The sequence below is a fragment of the Canis lupus genome, chromosome 2 (genome assembly GCF_003254725.2).
Source record: "Canis lupus dingo isolate Sandy chromosome 2, ASM325472v2, whole genome shotgun sequence".
In the NCBI taxonomy this organism is placed as follows: domain Eukaryota; kingdom Metazoa; phylum Chordata; class Mammalia; order Carnivora; family Canidae; genus Canis; species Canis lupus.
Window position 1 is genome coordinate 28,560,907 of NC_064244.1, and position 21,908 is coordinate 28,582,814.

At 45.7% G+C, this 21,908-nt stretch overlaps 2 protein-coding genes across 5 annotated transcripts in view; one reads left to right on the plus strand and one right to left on the minus strand.

Moving 5' to 3' along the window:
• IL15RA (interleukin 15 receptor subunit alpha) overlaps positions 1-5,587 on the plus strand; it is a 51,634-nt gene extending 46,047 nt beyond the window's left edge. For both annotated transcript variants that reach the window (XM_049101232.1, XM_049101225.1), the window contains 2 exons: positions 1,579-1,654; positions 4,661-5,587. In XM_049101232.1, the coding sequence (XP_048957189.1) occupies positions 1,579-1,654; positions 4,661-4,832 (248 nt within the window). In that variant the 3' untranslated portion in view covers positions 4,833-5,587. The remainder of the gene's footprint in view (positions 1-1,578; positions 1,655-4,660) is intronic.
• Positions 5,588-21,142: 15,555 nt separating this feature from the next.
• The window catches only part of FBH1 (F-box DNA helicase 1), a 47,227-nt gene continuing 46,461 nt past the window's right edge, over positions 21,143-21,908 (minus strand). For all 3 annotated transcript variants that reach the window (XM_035713166.2, XM_025445504.3, XM_025445506.3), the window contains one exon: positions 21,143-21,639. In XM_035713166.2, the coding sequence (XP_035569059.1) occupies positions 21,469-21,639 (171 nt within the window). In that variant the 3' untranslated portion in view covers positions 21,143-21,468. The remainder of the gene's footprint in view (positions 21,640-21,908) is intronic.

Below are 21,908 nucleotides of genomic sequence, written 5' to 3' on the forward strand. Positions count from 1 at the left end.
ACCCCAGACAGTTTTTTTCCACTTAAGATATTGGGGACAGGGACATCCTTCCATGTTAATAGATTCATTTCATAATTTTCACAAGTTGAATGATATTCCCACGCATGGGTGGACTACAGTTTATTTAGTTAATTTTCTATTAATAAGAGATTGAGGTTAACACTCAAAAAATTGCTTTAAATAATACTTTAGTGAATACTCCTGAATCTATTTGCCCACTTTCTTAAATCAATTCCTAGAAGTGGGACTAGAGAGTCAATGGGTATGGTCTTCTCTAAAGCTTTTGTTATATGTTGCCACTTGTCCTTGAGAAAACCTGAACCATTTTACTCCTACCTGGTGGAGAATCTGAGTGTTTCCCCACATCCTTGTCTTTCTGTTTTCCAACAGAGTTGTATTTTGAAAGGCCAAGGTGGGAGATTTATCCTGTACACAAGGCCGTATGCTGGTTGTACAGACATAGGTCCAGAAAGCTTAACATCTAGATGTGACTCACAGTCCCCAGTCAGACCCCTGGCTTCACACCCCAGATGTTCAGGGCTGAGATCTTTCATGTAGGGCAGGTGGGTGTTTTTTGCAGGGCAATTTCACAATATTAAGGCAAATTGGCCAACTCTGCCTGGGGCTTATTACTGATGCAAGTGTTTTTATTTTTTTTAAGATTTCATTTATTTGAGAAAAAGAGAAAGCAAGAGACAGAACATGAGTGGAGGGGGAGGGGCCAATGGAGAAGGAGGAGCAGGCTCCTTGATGAGCAGGGAACCCCACACGGGACTCAATCCGACCCCAAAACCCTGAGATCATGACCTGAGCTGAAGGCAGATGCTTCACCGACTGAACCACCCTGGCACCCTAATGCAAGTGTTCTTAAAATAGTTAGGTTTACCGGGCCCTCGGGCTAAGCCCTCTTGCTTCCACATGGAGATCCCTCTCTTTCTATCCTGTCTAATAAATCTCAAATGCCCTAGGACTGCTGACCTCCTACCTGCAAGTGCTGCCATCACTCCAGGCTGTTCCTTTCAATTCAGCCCAAACAGGATGGTTCCCTTCTCCTAAGCCATCACCTGACTCTCCTCCTATCTGTAACACCTCTCTTACAGCGCCTCCTCTTTCTCCTCACCACTCTTTCTCCACCATAAAAAGTTGTCAATAAAAAAACAACGATCGGGTCACATGGGTGGCTCAGTTGGTTAAGCATCCGACTCTTTTTTTAAGATTTTATTTATTTGAGAGAAAGACAGAGAGAGCACGCACACAGGAGGTGGGGGTAGAGGGAGAGGAAGGGGATCTCCAGCTGACTCCCCACTGAGCCAGAAGCCCAACACGGAGTCCATCCCACCACCCTGAGATCATGACATGAGTCAAATGAACTGGTGGTATTGGTGGGGAAAGACTGTACTTTTTGCCCCAAAGGAGAGTAGATCGGACTGCATGGACCTCAAGAAATGTTAATAACAGTAAGCTCACTGGGAAGGCATCTGGATCTCTCTGCAGGAATGTAAATTGGGAAGAACTCTCAGGTTCTTAGAAATGCTACCACGACTTTCCTCATGACAGCTTAGTTCTGTTCTCTTGCAGCGGCGATCTTCACACCTGTCACTGTGCTCTGTGTAGTGTGTGTGGTATTTCTTCTGGTATGTTACCAAAAAATGAGGTGAGTAGCGCCAAGAGACTCCGAGATTCTTACTGGCTGAGATTCTTGCTTCCCTCTGAGAAAAGAGCTGCATCACAATGATTGTGGGCCTTCCCACCTTCCTGGCTATTGAGGCAGGCTCTCATGCTCACCCACAGGCCCATCTTGGCCAAAAGGAGAGCCAGCCTTGGGCGGCCCTTCGCAGGACACCAGTCAGTTGCACAGCAGCCAGGACCTAACTGGTAACAAAGGTTTACCAGAAGGAAAGAAAAGAATGAACAGTTTTCTTTCCTTTTCAGAAGCAAAGAATGTATCCGGTAACCAATCTGATAGATATGCAATTGCTACAATATGAGCATGAATATATTTTCTTGAATGCACTCATGAAATATAGGCACACTTTATTTATGTGCTTATTCATGTCAGCCTGACTTTTGTATTTCTAATAACTGAAATTCTGTATTTCAGCATTTGTGACAAAAGCTTGCTGAAATTTCAGTTTTTATTATTATTCTAATCTTGAGGCATTTTTATCATTAAAACCTCAAATGGCAAATCCACCTTCATTTCACACATCTATCAGTTAGAAACCAGTAACCAGCATTCCATATTGATATGGCTGTTCTGGATCCTTCCTCAACATTATACAATGAACAGTGGAAATCAGATTTGTTGAAACTAAACTTTTAGTTGCTAGTAATAAAGAATTCTTTTCTAAATATATCAGTATCCGAGTTATACCACCCTTTAAGCCTCACTTTGGCAAAATGAATGTTCCGTGAAATGCTACTGTGAGGCCAAAATGAAAAAGTCATCTAAAAATTCACATTAGGGATGACTGAGTGGCTCAGCAATTGAGCGTCTGCCTTTGGCTCAGGGTGTGATCCTGGAGTCCCGGGATCAAGTCCCACATCAGGCTCCCTGTTGAGGAGCCTGCTTCTCCCTCTGCCTGTATCTCTGCCTCTCTCTCTCTCTCCGTGTCTCTCAGAATAAATAAATAAAATCTTCTAAAAATAAAAATTAAAAATTAAATAAAAATTAAAAATTAAATAAAAATTTACATCAATCTTTGAAAGCTATTAATGCCATCCCAACCAAAAGAAATGCCATAAACCTGAGAGATCATTTAGAAATGAAGGTTAATGTATTATTACTCAAAAAACTGTCAAAACAGTCCCCCAAATGCTGAAATGTTGGCAAAATCAAAAATGACTTTTAAAAGGATTTTCAAAGTGTTTACAACTAAGTTTCTACACGAAATGTTGTATTTGGAGTTACATTCTTAAGAGATTATAATGATTGTACTCATTGGCTTAAAAAATGTACACACTCTTTTTTAAGAATAACACATTAAAAATAGGATCTAATAAGAATTTGTAAATTTGGTATATATAGCCAATAAACTTGCTGGTAAGATGAAAATATCAATATTCACTGACTATAGTAAAGAAATATTGATAAATTGGGGCGCCTGGGTGGCTCTGTGGTCGAGCATCTGCTTTTGGCTCAGGTTATGATCCCGGGGCCCTGGGATCAAGTCCCACATTGGGCTCCCTGCAGGGATCCTGCTTCTCCCTCTGCCTATGTCTCTGCCTCTCCCTCTGTGTCTCTCATAAATAAATAAATAAAATCTTTAAAAAAGAAACATTGATAAATTATATCTTTAAGAATTGGTAAGCCTGAAAAGCATTACTACTTGGTACATTCTGTGAAGCAATTCTTTGCTGTATACTTATTTTTTTTACAAATGGGTTATTAGGTAGATTTGTCATTCAACAAATTGGCTTTCAGCAGATTATCTTCAGTACATTGGCCTAGAGCCCTGATTTACAGTTTAGCACTCACTCCAAGGAGCTCAAAGTGCTTATGTACAGGATAATTGAAGTGGGGATGATATACAATATCCTATTAGTTTCAGGTGTGCATTATATGAATTCAGCATTTTTATGCATTATGAGATGATCCCCATAAGTCTAATTACTATCTGACAATCAAATGAAGTTACTACAATATGATTGACTGTATTCCCTGTGCCGTACATCACATCCCTGTGACTTATTTATCTTGCAACTAGAAGACTGTACCTCTTAATCCCCTTCCCCTATCTCACCTGCCCCTCAGCCCCTACCCTCTAGCAACCATGTTTGTTCTCTGTATATACAAGTCTGTTTTATTTTTGTTTTTTATATTCCGCAAATGAGTGAAATTGTATAGTATTTGTCTTTCTCTGTCTTATTTCACTTAGCATAATACCCTCTGAGTCCATTCACGCTGTCACAAAAGACAAGATCTCCATTATTTTGGTGGAGAAATACTCCATTGTGTATAGACACACCACATCCTTTTTATCCATTCATCTGTAGATGGACACTTAGTTGTTTCCATATCTTGGTGGGTGTAGATAACACCACAGTGGACATGGGGTGCAGATATCACTTTGAATTGGTGGTTTGTTTTCTTTGGATTCAAAGTGTTACTTTGAAATGTCCTAAAGACTTGCCTCTCCTCAAGAGGTAGATGCTATAATCCGTGGAGGAAACTGCTGACCCAGACACTGCTGACCCAGGCCCTAAAAACATAAGTCCTTCAATGACGGGGAAACATGTGGAATTAACATGTTCTGCTTCTCCCCACTCTTCATTACTCAGGAATCGATTCATATATGTTTCTTGAAACACGTACCAAGTACCAAGAACTGTCTGAAAAGGTTGATGAAGGTGACATCATTTTTGCCAAGATGATCACATGTGGCTTAGCTGGGCTCCTGGGTACTCTCTCCCTTTTGTTCCTGCCCTTGGAACTACTGCTTCTTAGCAGAGGATTAGAGAAGATGGGGTAAGCTGCTCCAGCAGTAGCACTGGGGAATCTTAGGAGGCTGAGGGGGTTAAAACACCAAAGTCAGATTGAAATGCCAGGTTGAATGGATGTAAGCTAGGTTTACTCCATCTGAGTGTTCATTGGGAATGACCTGTTCACTCAGGGAGACCCTCTCCTCCTTTCAAAACCTGTGAATGATCTGCTTTACAGGCAAACTTCGCAGACACCCCAGGTTGAAATGGAAAGCATGGAAGAGGTGCCAATGACGAGGGGAGCCAATGGCAAAGAAGACACTGCAGAAAACTACCCGCACAACCTAGAAGACTCCAGGGGGGACCTGAGGGCAGCAGAGGCTGAAGCGAAGGCGCCAACCCTGCCATAGCCAGAGAGGACCTGAAAACAACTCAAGGTGGTGGGTGCCAGGAAAGAGCCAGTCAGGAAGACAAATGCCTTGGCTTCATTTTATCGACGGCGCCCACTCAAGACACCTCCTGTATTTATAGGCTCTTCAGTCTCATGTTGGATGGTTGGGACCTGTCCTGCTCGGCCCTGCCTGGCCTCCGGTATAGGGCTGGCGTCCCCCGAATCCCAGCAGTTGAAGCCTTCCTGAGAGTGGTCGAAGGCCTCGGCCTTCCTTTCATGTCACTGTGACATTTATTCAGGATAGCTTAGCAGCTTGACTATTCCACCCCTCATCCTGACCTGCAGTTTACAGAGGAGGCTATAAGACAATCATGAGGCTCTAAGATAATTATGAGTCTCCTCCTGGCTTAGGAGATGTCTACAAGGATGACAACAGCGTTGCAGTTCCAAAACACTCGCTGTCCCTCTAGTTAGGTGTTCTGCATGCACTGAAAGGGAGCAAAGAGGTATTATGCTCCATTAATCCACTTGATTTAAGTATTCAGAAAGAAGGAAACTGAACTCAGTGATATTTTCCATATATATGCACTTCTATTTATACTCCTTGTCTATTATAGCTACATATTTTATATAACGTTATTTTGAAATTGTGTCTTATATAAACAAAATGTCTATTTTCAATACAAAAAAAAAATGCACTGAAAGAATCGCTGAGGAGATGTAATGGGCCTCAAATAAAGAAGAGGAGAAAGAACGGGAATGCAGAATCCCAAATGGTTGAGCTTGGCTTTTCTTTCTAAAAGGAGGAGGGGGGTGGGGAAACTTGCCTAAAGCTGGATCAGATCACAGTTTTAGAGAATCTCTAATAAGATTTCCATGTGAGAAGCAAAAAGTGGCAGGTTATGACCCAAGTGGGCCTGGCCCATACACTGTCTTGTTCCCTACATTGTTCTCTTTTTCTATTTTTTTTGTTCTCTTTTTTTAATAACACTTATTTATAAATTCAGGGGCCTAATCCGACTCTCTCATTTTATAGATGAGAAATATGAGGTCTATAGAAGTTGACTTGCCCAAGGTCACATGGCTTGATTAATGCCAGGTTGGGCAACATTTAGGAAGGGTCATGGGGCAGGAGAGGACCAGTCCCAACCAGAAACCAGCCATTGACTGCCTCACACATGGCCAGGTGCAGTCAGGCAGCCATCACAAGCATCTGGAAAGTGGGGCACGGGCTCAGCAACCATCCACATGCCACCAGCAGCTGCCAAAGGGCCTTTCCTTACTAACTTCTTCATGTCATCGATTTAGATGGTTTCATCAAGAGCGAAGGAACGGTGGGAATTTCCAATGGCTGGTGTTGCGATTTTAGAGCTGTGCCATTTTCATTCCCTATAATTCTCTTTCCCAACAAGAGGAAACTCATTGCTCACACATGAGCGGAGACATTGTATTCTCTGGCCTTAAGTACTTGATTTTCCTGAACCTATCTGAGTATTTAAATGTTTTGCTTCTCTCCTCAGCTGTTTACCCTACATTTCTAGAGCTTACCATTAACTGGATCCATTTTGTTCTTTTAAGCAGTTTGAAAGAGTCTGATCCTTGTTATTTCAAAAACCAATTTGACAGAAGACACAACTTGGCACCAAAAAAACTGGTAGCTGTTCAGTAGAACCAGAATTCTGAAAGGTTTCTAATGAGTGTAAAAAGGCCATTAGGCTACTTTATAGATTTGCAGTTCCATTTTACTGTCACCTTTGGAAAACTAACATGATGAACTCTGGGGCCCCATTTCGGAGCTGTAGAATCACCTGGCTCAGGTCCACCACAGAGTAAGTATGTGATGCATTGGGCAGGCACCAACCACATTCAAGCTGAGGAAATTACATGATCAAAGTTAGGTCTAGTTAAAGTAGATCTAGACAGGGAAGCCAGCAGGGTGGACTGATGTCTGGAAGGACCAAGACCGGCGGGTTCGGGGTGGATAAATGAATCAAGTACTTTTTTAATAGAAGTAAAGAGGTAAAAGTAATTCTCTTACTAGGTATACAGTCCTTAGCGACGCGTCTAAGTAACCTGTATGATGCCAAGTCACGCCACAGCCCCAGGATTCACCCACTGAGCAGTGATGAACATCTTGAAATTAAGAACTATTTTCACCTTTGAATTTTCAGGGACTGATGCAGTGCCCTGAAGGTGATTAAGGGACTCTAAATAAATAAAAGATTCTTAACCAAAGTACAGCACATTTTTCTGACGTAGGATAGCCTGTTCTCAGGCCTGGCCATAAAGAAGGTGATGTTTGGGGGCCACTCAGCCACTTGTCTTTCTGCATCTGGTTTCCCCATCCTGCCTTGACAGTTCCAAGCATTGCCTCGAGTTCTATCCTCATTTTACACAAAAATAGTACCTGACTGATTCCCAGACGGCTTGGCTTGAGAGGACACATGGGACCTGGAAGTGAAGGAGGAGTATGAGGAGAGCAAAGGCAACCTACAGTGGAAGGGCAGATGTGAGCTCTACGGGAAACTAAGTATTACATAGGGGTGTGAGGCACACTTCTTCCACTGCATCAGGGCCCCTTCCGAGTCCCTCCTGCCTCCCCCCCTACCAGCAGGTTGCATGCCACTGTTCTCAGGACTCACCACTTTCCCCTAGCCTACCCAAAAGTCCTGATTCCTTCAACCTGCTACTTGCTCTAGTTATCCGTTGACGGAAAACCAACCATGGAAAACAGCAGCTTTAAACTACCACTGTTTATTATCTTTGGGGGCCAACAGGCTCAGCCAGGTGGCTGTGCTTTATGTGGCATCAACTAGATGCACTCACTCAGTGGCACTGAGTGTGGCTGGGCTGAGCCAGAAGGTCTAAGAAGGCTTCGTGGGCTCATCGGGTGCTTTAGCACTCCTCTGAGCTAGCTTGGGCTTCCTGGCAGCATGGCGGCCTTGGGGCAGACAGAAGAAACTGCCAGGCCCCTTAAAGGCCGGAGTAGGGTCCGCCACACATCACTTCTGTTGCATTTTATTGGTCAAAGCAAGTCAGCAGGCAGCCAGATTCAAGGGGAGGGGAACAACAAAAGGAATCCATGGGAACTACCTTTGGAGACCACCTACCACAGTACCTCCCAGGGCCATCAGAGAAATGCAATTTGTCTTTCAATATTTGGCACTCAGTAAATGCCAAAAAATCTCTGATGCATTAATGAATAAAATGATCCAGGGGTACCTGCAGGGTACTGAGAAGAGTCCATCTTTTAATTTTTTTTTTTAGTGGAAAAGGATTTGAAAGTTCTTCAACGGGCAAGCCGTTAGCTCACATCTGTCAGCTGGCTGCAAATCTACATAATTCACATTGTTTTTCCCTCTTTCATTTCCTGTCATCCACATTTGCCATGAAGAAAATTGATTGCTTTTCATCTTTCCATGATCATTAATTAATACTTTTATTTTCTTCTTTTTAAACCTTCTAGACATTAGGAAGAGAACGGGGACCAAAAAGACACATTTAAGGGTCTCTCCATGTTTCTAACTGTCCAATCAATTGTCTTCATCAAGGAAGGACCTTTGACTATCAGACTCAGAACATCAAGAATGTAACAGAGAATCTTGAGTTTGTTTGTTTTCCCACAAGCCTAGGCTCCTTGAAGGCCAGACCAGCTAGATTCAAATAGTAGTATCCCCAATACATCACGCTGCCAAGGTGTATCTGGAATTCAGTGTGTGGCTATGTTCCCAGAATTTATAAATCTACAACACTACATTTATGTGGAATTCTGGCTCACTCTTTTCTCCCCCAAGAGCCTATTTGTAAATCTACCCATTCTACTTTTCTTCTTTTTAGCTCTCCAGAATGCAGCATATCCATTCTTCTCCCATTTTGGGGACCCAATATTGTGTTGGAGTGCCTTATTGCCCAGTAACTTAGAGAAGCAGGTGTCCCTTCTGCTCCCACCAAGGTGTGGGGCCCTGATGCTAGCCCATCAGATACGCTCACCTAGGTAGCACGCACAAGCTGTGCTAAGAATATGGGATGAACACGATGGAACTTACACAGCAGCACCCAGCAATGCTTCAAAATGATCAAACGGTTATCATACTGCTTATCGGCTCTGCAGATTTTGGCGTTTGTTCATATCCATTTTCCAAATCGAATCCTCCAACTTCCCATGATCCTATGAGTCCCCAACATGCTTTCAAAACATTTTCTTTCTCTTTAGAACAGACCCAGTTTTCATTACTTCTCACTGAAAAATTCCTAACTGATATGGAATTTGGTGCTAAGAGAGCATACTGCCAACTAGAAAAGTAGGGAACTGGGGACTATCTGTGATTGGTTATCTGTCTTAGAGAGAGAGGGTAGGAAGTAGTGAAAGTCCTGCTAATATTATGAGATGGGAACCCAGCAGCCCGTGGCATGCAGTGAATTAGCTCCCTGAAAGACACGTGGACTGGCACACCCACTGAAGGCCCAGTTCTGGAAGACTGCATCCCTGCCATCCTAAAGTGTGATCGGTAAAGAAAGTCAAGGCCATAGATAGGTGGCTACTATTAATGGCAGTGAATAATTTAGAAGAGAGAGTAACAAGTTCAAATCCTTAAAGTCTCAATTCAAGCCAAAGATAGAAACCTAGAGGGGCACCTGGGTGGCTCAGTGGTTGAGCATCTGCCCTTGGTTCAGGTCATGATCTTGGAGTCCTGGGATTGAGTCCTGCATCAGGCTCCTCGCAGAGAGCCTGCTTCTCCAACTCTGCCTGTCTCTGTTTCTCTCTGTGTCTCTCATGAATAGGTGAATAAAACCTTACAAAAAAAAAAAAAAAAGATGGAAACCTAGAGACGTCTATAACCAGGCTGACTCTCATCCTTCAGAGAGCAAAGCCAAGAGAGCTGGAAACCCAAATGAAGAGTCTGAGTCCTCATGCTGTTGAAAAACATTAGCCAAGTTTACAGCCCCACCAGGTTTCTTAACTGCAAGGCAGGGCATGGTTGGACAATACTGGAAGAAAGATACAGGGGAAATCTGCAGGGCTCACAAGTAACGCCACTCCCCCACTTACCCCACCTTGTCCTCAGAGGCAGCCCCCAGTTTTGCCTGTTAATGCTGCTCCTCACTTCAAGGTAACGGCACTTCCTTGGCCAAGGAATAATCTTGCAAGAGGAAGCCTGCCCTACTAGTGAACCACCTCCCAACTCCTGTTCTGTAAGGGAAGAGATTCCAATGGCTCCCACAAAGGCCATCCAGAACCTTGCTCCATGCTGCCTCCCTCACGGCATTTCCCACTGCTTCCCAGGACCTGCCTTGCTCCGTGCTCATGGGTCAGGCACATTGCTCACAATCACCTCATCTGTCAGTGCTAGCCACCCTCTGCACATCCACTCTACCCTTCGAGAGGCAGCTTGATTTCTACCTTCGCCGGGGAGCCTTCATTAACTACTCACACACACACATACACACACACACACACACACACACACACGCAGAATCATCTGCCTCTGAGCTCCTATAACATTCATTACGGGCCCTACAAATGTGGCGTTTGCTTACTACTACCTTGGTATAGTGGAGGGAGCACAGGACTTAGAAAATCTGAGGGCCAAGCTTTCTTTGGACTTTGCTGGCCTCGTCAGCTTGGAAGAACCCCTGGGGTTACACAGACTGACATTCTGTCTTGAACAAGGAGATAAGGTGCATATCGTCCTTCTCAGCAAGGGGCGGAGCAAAAGGGATGTTTGAAAGTGCTTTGTAACTGGCATGTTTCTGCACTTGTGCTCTTGCTCTCTCTCTCTGTCTCACACTTGCGCTCTCTCTCTCTCTCCACACTAGAGATGCTGAAATTGAAGCTCTGGGACTTATCCTTGAGGTGCTTTCAGCCAAAAGAAAGACCTATCAAAACAAAGACCTCACACCACAAGCTTAGTCCATACGAATGCCACAGGAGTCGTGAACACAATAATGTTGCAGAAGCTTGGGAAAGGAAGAAATCACTAGAAGGCCTGGATGTTTGAGGACACTTTTTCAATGTAATGAGACTTGTGATGAAGGATGGGTGGGATCTAAGTAAATAGATACAGGCAGGGAGGGTTCTAAAAGCAAGAATGACACGCTCGGAAAAGGAAGAGTAAGGGAGCTGGCTGGTGGGAGAGAGTAAGGCTGTGAGCTGGGGCTCTGGCAGGATGGCTTGGTAGCTCCATGTTAAACCAGCTGAAGCAAAGGAGCCTTTAAGAGCAAGGGTCTTGCAGGGACTGGATACAGTCAGAACCCTGGGGTCCTCTCCCCTCTTCCCTGGTTCTACCCAACAGCCCCTGTCTGGTAGATACCATCACCATGAACTCAGATGGTGACCTTCCCAGGGCTGTGTCTTCAGTTCTCCAGGTAGAGAGATGAAAGCACAAAGTACAGAGTAAGTGTATTGGCTTCAAAATCCCCTTTGAGAGCAAGGTGATTGAGAGCAGCATGCAAGCTGCTCTAAGCCACAGGGCCACAGGGCTGCCTGGCTGCCTGTGGTTGCTGAGGTTTTCAGCATGTTCAGATTAGCCTTTGTTTCCAGAAGCACCCTGGGTGCTATCCATCGGGGGCAGCTTAGAAAAAATTCTAGTTGCCGCCCTGCCTGAGTCCTGTGTAATTATAGCTGCTATGCTCTTGAATTAGGCGTCAACTTTGAAGAACGCCATGGCTAGGAACATCTGAAAGCCTTCTATGCACTCAGTTTTTAAGAAATGTAGTTTTGTTGTTGTTTTTTATTTTTGTTTTTTAGAGCTGTAGTTCCAACTGTTTCCATGGCAGCAGGACAAATACCATGGGTTTGGAGACATGAATTGGAGCCCAGGCTCTGCTCTACGTGCCACCCAGTACGGGTGGTCTGGGTCCAACCCTACAGACTGTTTTATCACCTGCTCTTCCAGCTTTGTTGTGGGATATCACATGGAATAAGGTACATGAAGTCCTAAGTGTGTCTACCATGTGGGAGGCATTTCCTAAACGAGATCTGTTTATATACTGGATAATCCCCTATTGGTGGCTGCCCACCCCTCCCCTTCCTTTTCGAACAAGTCCCAACATTGAGGTATTTCTTCTCTTCCACATAGCCACAAGCAGACATCCCAAGCTCTAGGAAAGGAAATCCTGATTATTTTAAGCCATGCCTTTTCCAGAGATCGGTTCAGGAATGTGCAGGTGACCTAGTTCTCACCACTGAGGCATGAGGTTGACCAGGGAAGCCGCTGGGAAAGGTTTCCTGGCTCCTATGAGACACAGAAGACCAGCTTCTCACTGTCACTGCTCCATCTGGACACTCTGCCCAAAACTTCTGCCAACAGCCTGTTGCAGGGAAGTCAGGTGGGGGAGAGGGCTTCTCCACCACAGTGCCAAGCAGCTTATGTTGCCACCCCACAGTGCGTCCTTATCTGCTATCCTAGGCAGAATCGTAACATGCTTTTGTTCAATGCCCTTCAGAGTTTTTGTTTTGGGTTACAGCCCAAAGGGTGATACAAAATCCGATACTGAATTTGGTGAGAGGAAATGGGGCTATCAAAACAGATCCTAATGTGGGAACTGGCTGAGCAGAGGCAGAACGAAGGGTAGGTGGTAATGTCCCTATGACTCTAGGCTAGAAAGCCAGGGCCCCTCTGTTTTGTAGCTGGAAAGCAACAGATTAAAATGTTGCCTGTTTTACTCTGGGTCCAGATTAGGAAAACATACTGTTAGGAAAATGATGGCTTAAGATGTCCATTGAATCGGACATTTAAAAAAGGAAAACCAAACCAAGGCACTGATAATCGTGTCGGCTACTTCTTCAGTTGAAGAGTAGACCAGAAACGATGGCCCGGCCAAGAGGTCTTTTCTGCCCAAAGCACAAGCTGGACATTCTGACGGCAGCAAGAAGCCCCCGGAGGGCTTTAAGCAGGACGATGACATAATTTCCCCTTCATTTTAAGACGCCGGGTCCTTCCCCGTGGAGAGTAGGAGAGCTAAAATGAGCAAAAGTACAAGGCAACTGCAGGATGTGGCCTCGGGCCAGGTGAGGCGAGAGTGCTGGTTCCAGAGGGAGGATAATGGAGAGAAATGGATGGAGCCAAGATCCTTAGAGGCCAGAAGGATTTGCGCTGGTGCCTTTACAGATGTGGGGAAGGATGAGGGGAGGGAGCATTTGGGGCAGGGGAGAAATCAAGAGTGAGTTTTGGGTATGTTTGAGGCCAATGGAGTCAGCAAGCAAAGGCACTGAGTTTGAAACTCCTCTCTCCAGCTGTTCTTCCTCTTCATTCAAACCCCCAGGAAATTACTGGTGGGGAGGGACAGGAGGGACAGGAGGGACAGGGCCACGGGGCTCACGAGGAGAATCGAGCAGTAAGACCCCAGGGAGGAAGGGAGTCCCTGGCACGTGCTCTGAAACCCACCCCCCAGCGCCGCAGCTGAGGGCCTTCCTTGAAGCACCTAGAGAGGGGTGTGTGAGGTCTGAATCGTCTGGGCGCGGTGTCTGGAGGAAGTCTCGGTGCCTCCTTCGGGACCAGGCCGACTGCACCCATCCACCGGCGATCCAGAGCTGTCAGCTTTCAACCCCTCTGTGTGCAAACCCAACGGTGCAGGGGCGTTTAGGAAGGGGTGCTGCTGAAGACCAGGCCGGAGGAGAAGTGCTGAACCTCAGGTGGTCTGATCGTTGAGGGGCATCCAAGTCCCTTTTCCATCCAGGTGGTTGGCCCACAGGCAGCCCCGGCCCCCTGGTAGGAGCGGGTACAACACGCGCCCGGGGCCTAGGCTCTCCTGGCAGGGTGACTTCCCATCCCGGGGTGCTGGTTCTGCTGTGTTCAGTGCTTAGGCACCTGGGTGTGAATCTTAACTGTTGGCCTTCTTGGTTCCCACGCCCAGGCAGCCAGATGGAGAAGCACGCATCCACTACAAGCATGGTGTTGGGATCTAGCCTGCGCTGGCTGCTTCCACTCATGCCCTCCACACGGGCCTCAAACCTTCCACACTCTCTGGGTGACCCGAAAGGTGATGTCACTAAAGACATGCTAAAATGATTGAGGGCGAGCTTCCTAAACTTCCTCCTTCGCCATTTAGAGGTGTTTTCCTTTCTATCTCTGATCCCACCCCTCCTCCCCACCCGCTGCCCCTCACCCCTCCTCCCCACCCGCTGCTCCTCACCCCTCCTCCATGGGCCCCTCTGCTAGATCCCACTCAACACGGAGGCATGCTCACATTTCTTGCACTTTAAAGACAAACTCCCCTCCCCGATGCCAGGTCACCTCTCTTCCACTGTCTTCCCCATTCCCAACCTCACTGGAGACTTGTCTACGTGGACCGTGTCGGTTTTTCACTTCCTACGCCTATACAGGCAGAATTCATACCAATCGTGATAGGAGAGACCTTACTGGAAAGGCACCCCACCCCCGTCTGCCCCTCCGGAAGGAAACTGTTTAAAGAATCTGTTGGCCGCTTGTTGGGGTGTGCATCTCTGTATCTCTAAGTAAGCTCTCATCAACTTCTACTTTCATTTTTCAGTCTCAGGCATAGTGGCCAACTTCCTACTGTGGAAGCAGAAGGTGGAACACTTGCACCCCCTTCCAATCACACGCTTCCCTGCCTCCAACACACCCGCTAGCATTAGGAAGCCTACGAAACACAACTGTGTTCAGCTGAGCAACATTCTTCTCTTCTATACAACCTACTGCTTTAATTATTAAAGAATAATGCCCTCGTTTTCCTGTCCCATTTGCTTAGTTTTCTGGTGTTTATCACTCTCTAGACTCAACACTCTGCCTGTTAATGCAAACAACCGACCAAGGTGTTCTGGAACACTTGGTACGCCCTCCGCTCCCCTTCTGCTTCGGACAGCTTGTTTCTTAGAGGAAAGTCCTCCTCCTTGGTTTGCTCTTGACTTTATGTAATTAGATCCTCCAGCAGCTTCTGGTTGGTAGATAAAAATTTTTGTGTGAAAGTGCCTCTATTCTGTTGCTCCTTTGGTTTGGTTTAGAATTCTAAGTTGGAAATCATTTCTCCCTCAACCTCAAAGGTACAGGTCTATGGTGCTATTGCTGTGGAATCTGAAGATATTTTGATTTGCAGATGACTTTCTTTCCTTCTGGAGAGCTTGGAGGATCTTTGTCTCTAGTGTTTCTAAAATTTCACCATAACACACTCACTGTGGGTCTATTTTCATCTGTTTTGCTGAGCATTTGCTGACCATGTGAATCTGGAAACCCATATATTTGGCTGTGGGTAACTTTCATGATTTTTTAAAAAATTTCCCAGCCTCCGTCTTTCTCTTCCTGAAACTGTTATTATTCAGATGCTCAGTTGCTTGGTTCTAACTACTTATTTCCTTTTTTTCAATATTTGTGTTTGCTCTACTTTTGGATATTTTCTCAAACTATCTTTCCAACAATTCTGTTGGTTTTGTTTTTTCTTTCGTACGTTTAATTATGTCCAAATATTCATGTGTGTGTGTGTGAATATATATAGATAGATAGATCCTGTTATTTTGTGGATACACTGTCTTCTTTTCTCTGAATGTGCTGAAGAAATTTAGATGTTTTCTTTTCCCTGCATGGACTATTTCTTCCAAGTTGAATGTTTGTTTTCACATCCAACCTTCATCTTAGAGTTTCTTTTCAGATGTTTGGCATTCCTTGGCTTATTACCACTATTTAGGAGTGGGGCACTAAAACTGTGTTTGAAAATCTGAAGACTTGGGTAGAGTCTGAAGACTGTAAGCCCTTGGCGCTGGGTAATCTGCTTGGCCGATTGCCTCAGGAAGCCCCAATGTCACCATGAGTGTTTCTGCTAAAGCTGGTCATATTCCCCAGTGAAGGAATTGGCAATCTCCCATGCAGAGTATGTGTGCCAGCATGTGCATGTTCTTGTGTATATAAAAGTCGTATGTTGAAATTCTAACCCCCAAGGGGATGGTATTAGGAAGTAGGGCCGTTGGAAGGTCATTAGGTCATGATGGTGGCACCCTGGTGAATGTGTTTAGTGTCATAAAAGAGATCCCAGGGAGCTCCCTTACGCCTCCCACCGTGTGAGGGCACAGCACAAAGATGGCCATCAATGAACCCAGAAGCAGGATCTCACCAGACACCGAATCTGCTGATACCACGATCTTGTACCTCCAGCCTCCAGAGCTGTGAGGAATACACGTCTGTCGTTCATAAGCCACCTAGGTCCTAACACAGCAAGACATGGCCTTGTTTTTACTATGGCCCTACCCCCAGCTATGCCTCATCTCTTATGTGACATGATCTGCTCCAGAGATTAAACCTCTGGTCTTCTGCTACAGTTGAGCATGAAAAGCTGCCCAGAAAGTTGAGGATTTAAATGATTTTTTTTCTTTTCTATTTTTTTTAAAGTAGGCTCCATGCCTAGTGTGGAGCCCAACACAGGACCAAACTCACAACCCTGAGATTAAGATCTGAGCTGAGCTCAAGAGTCAGATGCTGAACCAACTAAGCCACCCGGGTGCCCCTTAAGTGGTGTTTTTAAATAAACTTTTCTACCAATCTTCCTGGTTGTTGCTCCACCTTTACACCCTTCTTCCTGAAGAACCTTGTGCCATTATTCTCCACATCTTATGAGAGTTCTTGGGCTTAGGACTCAGTTTACTCGATGAGCTAAGTCACTTACCACTCGCTTATCTGCATCCAACTTCCAAAATTTTGTGACTATTGCCACCTTTTTGCTTCCTTTGCCCTTATAGGTTTCTGCCTTTTAAAAAAAAATCATTTTATTGCCATTTTAGTATGGCTTCTGAAGACATGTTTAGTGTAGCAAATCACCTAGAGTCCCCCAGCCACATCCCACCGCCCACTGGCTTCTGACCTCACTGAAACTGGACACACTAATACCGCCACTGACCTCAGAGTGTCAGTTAGACAAACACCTTCCACCTGACAGGTGCTGACCACTTTTGTTCAAGCTCCTTCTTGCTTAAATTCAGTAGCAATTCTATCTCCTGGAATCAGTTATTACTCCCTTCACAAAATCCTCTCCTTTTCTTTACCCCAAGCCTGGTGTTCCTGGGGCTTCTTACACCTCCACTCTTTTCATTCTTGTTATTCTGCAGAAATAAGCACAAGCCTTTAAACTGAACCACCCTAACTATCATGTACACACTCACAACCCTAAAATCTCTATTTCTAGCCCAAAGCAATCTGCTGAAGTATAAATCTGTTTCCCCAACAGCCCCTGGACAAATCTACTTGGAATTTTCACAAGTGCCCCCAAATTCAACATGCCAAAAACCAAAGTCATCATTATGCTCACAAACCTACTAAATCTCCCATGTTCTGCCTCAATGAAGGGTGCTCTCATCTACCCTGCAAAAAGCCAGGCACTCAGAAGTCCCCTGAAAGCCTGTGGCCGACCGGCCAGATGACCAAAAGTCCCACTAAGAGCTGGTGGCCAACAGGCCAAGCGACCAGAAATCCCACTGAGAATCTGTGGCCGACAGGTCAAGTGACCAGAAGTCCCAGTGAGAGCCTGTGGCCGACAGGCCAAGTGACCAGAAGTCTGACTGAGAGCCTGTGGCCAACAGGCCAGACAACCAAAAGTCCCACTAAGAGCCTATGGCCAATAGGCCAAGTGACCAAAATCCCACTGAGAGCCTGTGGCCGACAGGCCAGACGACCAAAAGCCCCACTAAGAGCCTGTGGCCAACAGGCCAAGTGACCAGAAGTCCCACTGAGAGCCTGTGGCCGACAGGCCAGGCGACCAGAAGTCCCACTGAGGTCCTGTCACAGCCCATCCTCATCTCAGCACTCTCAAGGTCCTATTGGCTCTACATTCTTATTATCGAGAACAGGTATTCTGAAAATTTAGTGTGCAACAGCATCACACATGGAGCAGCTGGGCCTCAGCATCACAGTGTCCGAGCCAGACGGAGACTGTATTTCTCACAGGTTTCCAGGTGATGCTGACGCTGCTCCTCTGGGGACCACACTCACAACTGCTCATCTGGTAGCAGCCCTCCTCACCGGCCCCTTTTAATTTGCTTCATCCAGAAACACATGCCCTGTGCTGAGATCATATAACATCGTAACCTACCTGACTTTTGTAAAACGTCTTCCTGTCTACAGCTAGCAAGCTCTTCCTGAACAGGCAAGCTGAGGCCTTAAAGTGTGCAGTGACTCCTCAGCACTCTTCCACATCTCAGCCTCCCTGGCCTGGATGGTAGCCTGGCCCCTGCTAGCCTGCTACTGTGAGACTCACCGCAGCCACGCACACCTCTCTGGGCTCGAGCAGACCCCGGGCCTCACGCCTTCAGGGGCTGCACCTCCAGCTGCTGGTATGCTCTGGGTATTTTAAATATGTATGAACAGATATTCTAGGTTGTCCCAATACTATCACCTCACTGTCTTCTTAAAGATCTAAAATCTGACATACGTCCTGCGAATAATTACGTGAAAGAACCAACTAATGCATGGTCTAGGATATGCTGCAGTATTGTAACACTTATATTGCAAGAATAATTTTTATTTTATTTCAAATACCTTCTACACATAACAGCATTCGTGTGTATATGGGCAACTGCATCAGAATCCCTACATACACAATAAAAATCAAAGAAGGTCAAGACAAATCAGAAACGCTTTCTTTGAAATGAAAAACTAGAGCCGCATATCAATAGACTAAAGATTCTTTTTTTTTTTTTAATATTTTTTTAAATTAATTTATTTATTTATGATAGTCACAGAGAGAGAGAGAGAGAGGCAGAGACATAGGCAGAGGGAGAAGCAGGCTCCATGCACCGGGAGCCTGATGTGGGATTCGATCCTGGGTCTCCAGGATCGCGCCCTGGGCCAAAGGCAGGCGCCAAACTGCTGCGCCACCCAGGGATCCCCTAGACTAAAGATTCTTAAAAGAACTTGAAAAGATCTTCTTTGGGCATCAAATAAGAGAAATTAATAAAAAAAAATCAATAGGTCAAAGAAAAATATTTGGAACTAGCTTATAACTATTTTCCTTATTTCTTCCCTAGTTAATGATGCCAAAAAAAAAAAGACTACAGAAGATCTTGCATAAAACACCAGTCACAACTAAATAAAATCATGAAAGTCTCTTATATTGAAGACTCTACTTTTTAAAAGATTTAATAGATTTTCATTTTCATGTAGTGTTTGTTTTTGAGTAATGCATTTATTTTCCTCATCTAATCGCTCCTATTAAAACTTTTAATTTATATTTTTGCTGATAGTAAAAATTGTTTTTCTATTTGAAACACACCAAATATTTAGTTTCACTAATTTTTTAAAAAATTCTTAATGTTTGAGGGGCACCTGGCTGGCTCAGTTGCTTGAGCATCTAACTCTTGATTTCAGCACAGGTCATGATCTCAAGGTTGTGAGATCCAATTCCTTAACGGGGCTCCGTGCTCAGCAGAAGTCTGCTTAAGATTCCCTCTCCATGGGGGCGCCTGGGTGGCCCAGCAGTTGAGCATCTGCCTTCAGCTCAGGTTGTGATCCTGGGGTCCTGGGATCGAGTCCCACATTAGGCTCCTGTTGAAGCTCCTGCTTCTCCCTCTGTCTGTGTCTCTGCCTCTCTCTGTGTCTCTGATGAATAAACAAATAAAATCTTTAAAAAAAAAAAAAAGGTTCTCTCTCCCTCTCTCTCTGCCCCCTCCCTACCATGCTCACGCACCCTCTCTTAAAAAAAAAAAAAAAAAAAAAAATTAACACTTGACAATGAAACTCCAGTGTAAAAGTTTTTCAAAGCTAGTACCAAAATGCTAGTACTGACATTTTGTTCTGGCAATGCCATTACCACACACATCCTTTTGTCCTTCCTGCTGTCCTTCCTCCTAGATAATTTTTCCTTTTTTTTTTTAAAGATTTATTTATTTGAGAGAGAAAGAAAATGAGAAATAGAACACGAGTGTAGGGGCAGAGGCAGAGGGAGAAGCACCTCCCCGCTGAGCAGGGAGCCTGATGTGGGGCTTAATCCCCAGGACTCCAAGCTGAAGGCAGACGCTTAACTAACTAAGCCACCCAGGTGGCCCGAAAACTTTTGCATTCTTGAACAGCTAGCTAACTACCTGTCCTGTTGGTAAACACAACTCCAGCATCACTCACGTCAGGCAGCCCTCCAACCTCACCTGTGGGTAAGGATGCCCGTCTGGCCCCGAGCACCAGTGCAGCCCTCCCTCCACACCCCTCAATCATAATTCTGGCCGAAATCTCTGGGAGCCGGGACCACACTGTGATTCTGCACACCCACTTACATACAACCTGCCACACAACAGTGCTCGATGACAGTTCAGTGAGTTAATGACTTCTCCAACAAATACATGGCTTCCTCTCTGGTTGGCACAACTTGATTTCCAGAAAACACGTTAATGAACCCTTGCTCACTATCCCTCCCCCAAATCCCTCTTTTGAAGGCCAGGGAAAATTGTGACCAACCCAAATTCAAATTCCTTTCACTTGCTCTTTTATTCTGAGTCACCCATTAAGCATTAATTAAGGCTAGACCAGGAATACTGGCCGAGTGGATGAAATAGCCCCATCCCTCTGCCTTCGACGTCTCCCACCTCTGCCTTCAGGTCCCATTCTGTGAACGCTCCTCAATATGCAAACATTCACTTGGCATTCGCCCTTTTAGAGCACCCCTAGCCCAATCCGACAGCACGCTTGCTTTACTCACCGGCCCGCACTCTAAGCTCCACCAGGCTGATGGAGGAGGCTAAGGGGAGGCTGTGACAACGGGAGCTACGAGGCCTGCTCCTGGACGCCGCTTGGTGGCCTCAGAGACTAGATGTGGTGAGCTCTTTGGGCAATGCCGTGCCAACTCCCCCACCTGCCATCTGCATCCCTGAAGTGCTGCATGGCAAAAACGTAAAAATACCAGATCCATGTACATCTAGACGATGGGAGTTTTGTCATTGGTTTCTGTAAGAACAGCTTTATTACAACATCCACCCAGCATCCCCAGGCAGCGAACCAGGTAGCAATTTCCCATCTCTCCCGAGGCCCCTCGCCCCACCCCCTCGGTGGCCAGACAACTCCACTTTTCTCTCAAGGGTTTCTGATCCTCAGTTCTACCTTTGGGAAACACAAGAAGTCTGGCTCTTGTCACTTTGTACTTGTCTTTTCCTGTGTTATGAAGCTTCCCTGTTTAAACCGTGCACCCCGTGTAATGACGAAGGCACACACTAGGTCTCATCGCGTGTGATTCCCCACGGCACAAAACTCTCTGTGTTTGATCTGTCAGCTACCACCCAGACATGAAGTCTCATACTCTGCTTGGTGTTTCGTGTGAGCGGGGGCACAGGTGTTGAAAAGAGTAAGCAGGAAAAAGAGAAAGTTCAAAAACAGCAGGGCTGAGGCCAGGTGTCACACAGTGGTATGCCAGTGCTACAATGCCTGTTTAATTGAAACCTTGTAATAAAAGTTTAAATACATAAAATGTTTTGTTTTGTTTTTTATCAAAAGAACATCCCCCGCGTCCCCAGCCTGATGCGCATAGAGGAGGGGCAGTGCAAACTGGCTACCTACAGGGAATAGAGAAATGGCAGGTCCAACGCTCGTTGGCTTCGTATTCCTCAAAAAAAATGCTCTGTGAGTGAATTCAGAGTCTCAGGTGAGTGAGGACCCCACCCCACACTGGCTTTCTTCAAGTAACTGGAGTCCACACAAGGCATTCTGTACCGTGGAGAAAGCTCCTCTTGGCTTTCAGAAGACAAGGAAGAGCAGGGCTTCATGTCTGGGCAGCACTACGTTCTCGACGGTGCGTTCCATGGAGTGCACTTGCTCAGGGGAAGCTGTCAAGAAGGCCAAGGGCCCGATGCGCTGCTCCGCGCAGGAGTGGCACAGGTAACCACCCTTGTTCTCCTTCCTGTTGCTCTGCAGTGAGGGGGAAGGAAGAGGAGTTAGGGGGGTGATCGGGCAACAGGGATTTTCCACAAAGGGACCAGGTGCCATTATCCTGATGTCTTCAGAGCCGGGACAACCTGAGGTAACCCATCCCACAGCACGGCCATCTAGGGTAGACGCACCTCTATCAAACTCCCTTGGGGCAGAAACCAGCTTTTGTCATGGCACGGGGTGAAGAGGCCAGGAAAGCTAAACAGGGCGCCCCAGGGGAACAGTGGTCCTGTAAGTGTGGGACCACA